The 4,093-nt window shown below is 48.8% G+C and overlaps 1 protein-coding gene across 1 annotated transcript; it reads right to left on the bottom strand.

Moving 5' to 3' along the window:
• Positions 1-1,532: 1,532 nt before the first annotated feature.
• On the bottom strand, positions 1,533-2,877 carry GPR19 (G protein-coupled receptor 19). Its single transcript, XM_010140082.1, has 2 exons — positions 2,842-2,877; positions 1,533-2,738 (listed from the first exon to the last, which is right to left on the bottom strand). The coding sequence occupies exons 1-2, from the start codon at positions 2,875-2,877 to the stop codon at positions 1,533-1,535; spliced, it is 1,242 nt and encodes a 413-aa protein (XP_010138384.1).
• Positions 2,878-4,093: the final 1,216 nt, after the last annotated feature.

Below are 4,093 nucleotides of genomic sequence, written 5' to 3'. Positions count from 1 at the left end.
AGTCCTTCTCTGAGGGTGTTATGGCCGAGGATACATACAGCAGGGAGTATGTGGACGGATGGCAGCACCTGCATGCTCTCTGCTATCGCCTAGTTTAATGCCTTGCGTGTAAGTGTCCACAGTGTTTTTAGGATAACTTGAGTGTGAAATGCCTGCTGGTAGTGTGGGCTTTGAGGATGCTTGGCCATGCTTTGGCTGCAACCTAAGGGTGCTCCAAGGACAGCCTGGTCTTGAGCTGGTTCTGTGCAAGAAATGACTGAGTAGGATGAGACTTTTCAGTATGGAAAAGAAGTAACTGAGATAATATATGATGGAGGTTTAGAAACCCAAGAGTGGAACAGAGAAAGTGGATGAGGATCAGCTATTCACCATCTACAGAGTTTGTAAGAGCTAGTTGGGAAGAAGATAGAGAATAAGAAAGTGCTTGACATCTTCAACTGAAAAGAGGTCAAAATCCCTGATTCTCAGACGAAACACCCCTGAAATCTGTTCAGACGGGGTCTGAGGAAGTAGGGTAGGGCTGCCTGTCCGTCTCTGGGACTTGGTGACTGGGGCCATTCTGGACATGTCCTGGATTTACGGAATGGCAACACTTCTTGGCAGCTACCCTGTGAAAGGTGTTAATTTGTAACAGGCAATAAAAGAGGGTGGAATGAGGTGTCAGACAAACTTCCTGTAGCTGACATACTTCCTAGGTTCAAACCTCAAGAAACCGCTGCTGGCTACAATCAAAAATATGAGAAAAAACCGCTGTTTGCTACAGACAAGGAAACACACTGCAGTGCAGATGTGAGCCATCCCTGGGTGCCTGCCTGCTGCAGCCACGGTCCCTTTGGGTCAGCAGGCCTTCTCCCAGGTGATGCCCACCCCTGGCTTCTGGGTGGCTCCACCAGGCCGGGTGCAGAAGCAGCTCGAGAGGAGGCAGGAAGAGCAAGGTCAAGGCGGGAGGACTATTCTCAGGCGGTTTGGGCCGTAAGACCTCCGGAGAGGCGCAACGACAGTGATGCAAAGGCATCCAGCACCAGCCTCATGCTGACCCTCCTGGGGTGGTGGGGATTTTAGCACGGATGTCAGGGGGCTCAGAGTTGGACCAGCACTGCCCATGTCTGGATGTCTTACCTGTGGTGTCTGACCAGGAAGGAACACCCTGGCGCAGTGATATTCCCACGGACGTAACAAAAGGAAGTCTAGATGGCTTTGGATGCATTCATGCATTCATACACCATGGCCAACGTAGAGGGATTAAAAAAAGCAGTGGCTTTTCTTTCCCTTTTCCCCCTAGAGACAGAGAGGGTAAGAGCTTTTCTGCTTTGTAAAAAAGCCACGCTTGTGAAACGGTGAGAGCTGTTCCAAAAAGGAGAATGTAACGGAAATGAAATAGATGGGACACATCAAAATCAAGGCATTTAATAAAATAAAACATCTTTTTCTCCCATAAAAGTTGTGATAAAAATATGTCAATCTCTATTGTTTCAAAAAGGAGAGAAAGCGCCTCCTTTGTACAAAGCAATGATTGAAAGCGGTGAAGCCAACTAGACAAATGTGTTTGGGGGATTGGACTGAATGGGCCAGGCCAGCTTTTTTTCCTTTGCTTCCCTGTTGAAAACCTCATAGATGGAGTCTTTGGTGACAGTTTTGGCTGGTGCTGGCATATCTGCAATCCCAACATGGTTTTTTTTGGCTATCCTGGAACTGGTGGTGATGGTGTATGCGTTGCTTCTATAGCATTTCATGGCAGACATGCAAAAAGTTTCTTTCATCCCTCTTCTGAAGTTCGCATTATACAGGGCGTAGAGGATGGGCTTAGCAGCTGAAGAACTGAAGGAGATCCAGGTGATTGCCAGGAAAGTCAAGGAGCTCTTCCTGTAGTCGGTTTCCTGCGGGTGCCACAGCTGTACCACGTAGAAAGGGAGCCAGGACAGGAGAAACACAGAGTTTAACATTAAGAACATCTTGATGGTTTTCACTTTTGTTCTTGGGACAATATTCATTGTCCTTCTGACGGTCCTGCCATCGGTGCCTATTCTCCAAATGTATTTGATGACCTTCTGGTAGAAGAGGATCATGAGGATGGAGGGGACCAGAAATACCACTGAGAGCTGGAAGATACCGTAGACGGCTCCTTGCCAAGAAGTGGGCAGAAAAAAGTTGCAGTGGTCACTGCCGTTGGAGCCATAGAATAAGGAGGCCGGTGATGCCAATAGAGTGGCCAAGAGGCAGGAGGCCAGAATCATTTTCTTCGCTTTCTCCCTGGACACTTTGAAGCTGAGGGGGTAGACAATAGTGTAGAATCGATCCACACATATTGAGAGGAGCACGTAGATCTGAACTCCAGGGGTGAGGTACTGTATGCACCGTACCAGCTTGCACATGATGTTCCCCAGCATCCACCTGCCATAGGTAAACTGGAGCAGCACCAAGGGCACGCTTGCCACGCTGATGAGAAGGTCTGCGCAAGCCAGGGAGACGACGAAGTAGTTGGTGGTGGATTGTGTCCTCCTGCTTCTGTGGATCACTAAGCACACCAGAGAGTTGCCAAAAGCAGAAAGCAGCCAGAGCGCTCCCAAAACCATGCCGGCTGCTGCAATTTCCCCTGGCCTCAGTCCGTAGTGCAAGACAGTGTGGTTGCTGCTCGAGCTGGGTCCAGTGAGTGACTCCGTCATCTCGTAGCCAGCAGGAGGGATGGAGGTTGCTGGGTGGCTCATGTTCTGCAGCAGGAGCAATAAGGAGGGCCGCTGCTGTTAGCCGTGCTGTGGGCAAACATGGCCACGTCTTTTGCTCAGGCTGCACACAGAGAGAAGAGAAAAGGTTCTAATTAGCAAGGGTGTGTGAAAAACCTACCTTAGCCAATGAAAGATCTTTTGAAGCAGCATCCATCCTACTTGAAATAGTAGATTTCAGAGCGAGGGTCAGAAATATGTGGTGAGCCTATCTGGTACAGCTGAGGCCGTTCTGGTTCCAGCAGGTGTTCATCAACGGCCTGCCTGTTTTAGGACAGGCATGTCTGAACCCTGAAAGAGAAATGTCCTTTCCACGGCCGAAGGGACAGAGGTGGTGCAGCGTCAGCAATGCTGGTGACCAGCGAACTGAATGAGCGGGATATGCCCCACTGGTCCTAAAAGTGAGCTGGGCTTCCCCGTGCCCGTGGAAGTGGCAAAAAAGCAGAGCACTAGTGTCCCTTGCTGGAAATCCATCAAGCAGAGAGAGAACGGAGGGAGGTGTTTCTTATGCTGGGAGGTGGGAGGGGGAGTAGTATTTTCCACGAGCATAATCACATCCTCATTGATAGGGGTCCTAGCCTGCTCCCGTCCAATCATTAGTAACATTGGTGTTCATATCCCTAACATCCCTGATCCTTTTTGTTTCTGGGTGCAATTTTGGAAGGTAAGTGAGCTCAGGAGTTGAAGGCAAAGGGAAGATCAGCACAGTGGAAGTCCTGGCAGCGAGCTGGGTGGGCACTCCTCCCCATCAATCCTCCTCAGCTGTGCCACAGCGAGGAAATTATCGTCAAGAGCTGGATGCTGTGCATCCTCAGGAGTCCCTCGTTAGTTATCTGCCCCATCCGTGGCACCCCTTGTGCTAACACCATCAACGAGTCTACCTCCTCTATGGTGTTTTTTGTTGTCATGGATTCTGGAGTGACCCTGCAATTCTGAGGTAGGTCTGAAATGCAGATTCTGGGATCAAGCGGTAGGTGTTCCTTTGCTGGCGGTGCGGTACACACTACAGTATGTGATGGCTATGACCTCTTTCTTTAACGAGTGAGACAAGAATTGATACACTGGTAGGCAGAGTTTCCTATCTGGGATTTTGCGAGATGCTTGGTTGGTCCTAACCTGTCACAGGAATAAAATGAAAAAATGCTTAATATTAGTGGCTATGTGTGTATAAACACCTTGCTGGGGTCTGATGCTCCAAAAAGTGTCCTTTCAGTCAGGGTGTTTGCACGCAAAGCCTCTTACTCATTAGAAATTGACAGTGTGTTTCTGTTGGTATATTATGAGAATGCTTAACTCCAAAGTCTTGATAATGTGCAAGATTAATCAGGATTCAATTCATAACTAGAAGAGCAAAAATTCACTCCAGAAGCCAA

This window comes from Buceros rhinoceros, unplaced genomic scaffold (assembly GCF_000710305.1).
Source record: "Buceros rhinoceros silvestris isolate BGI_N320 unplaced genomic scaffold, ASM71030v1 scaffold4137, whole genome shotgun sequence".
Lineage (NCBI taxonomy): Eukaryota > Metazoa > Chordata > Aves > Bucerotiformes > Bucerotidae > Buceros > Buceros rhinoceros.
This window is presented reverse-complemented; position numbering and strand designations above follow the sequence as displayed.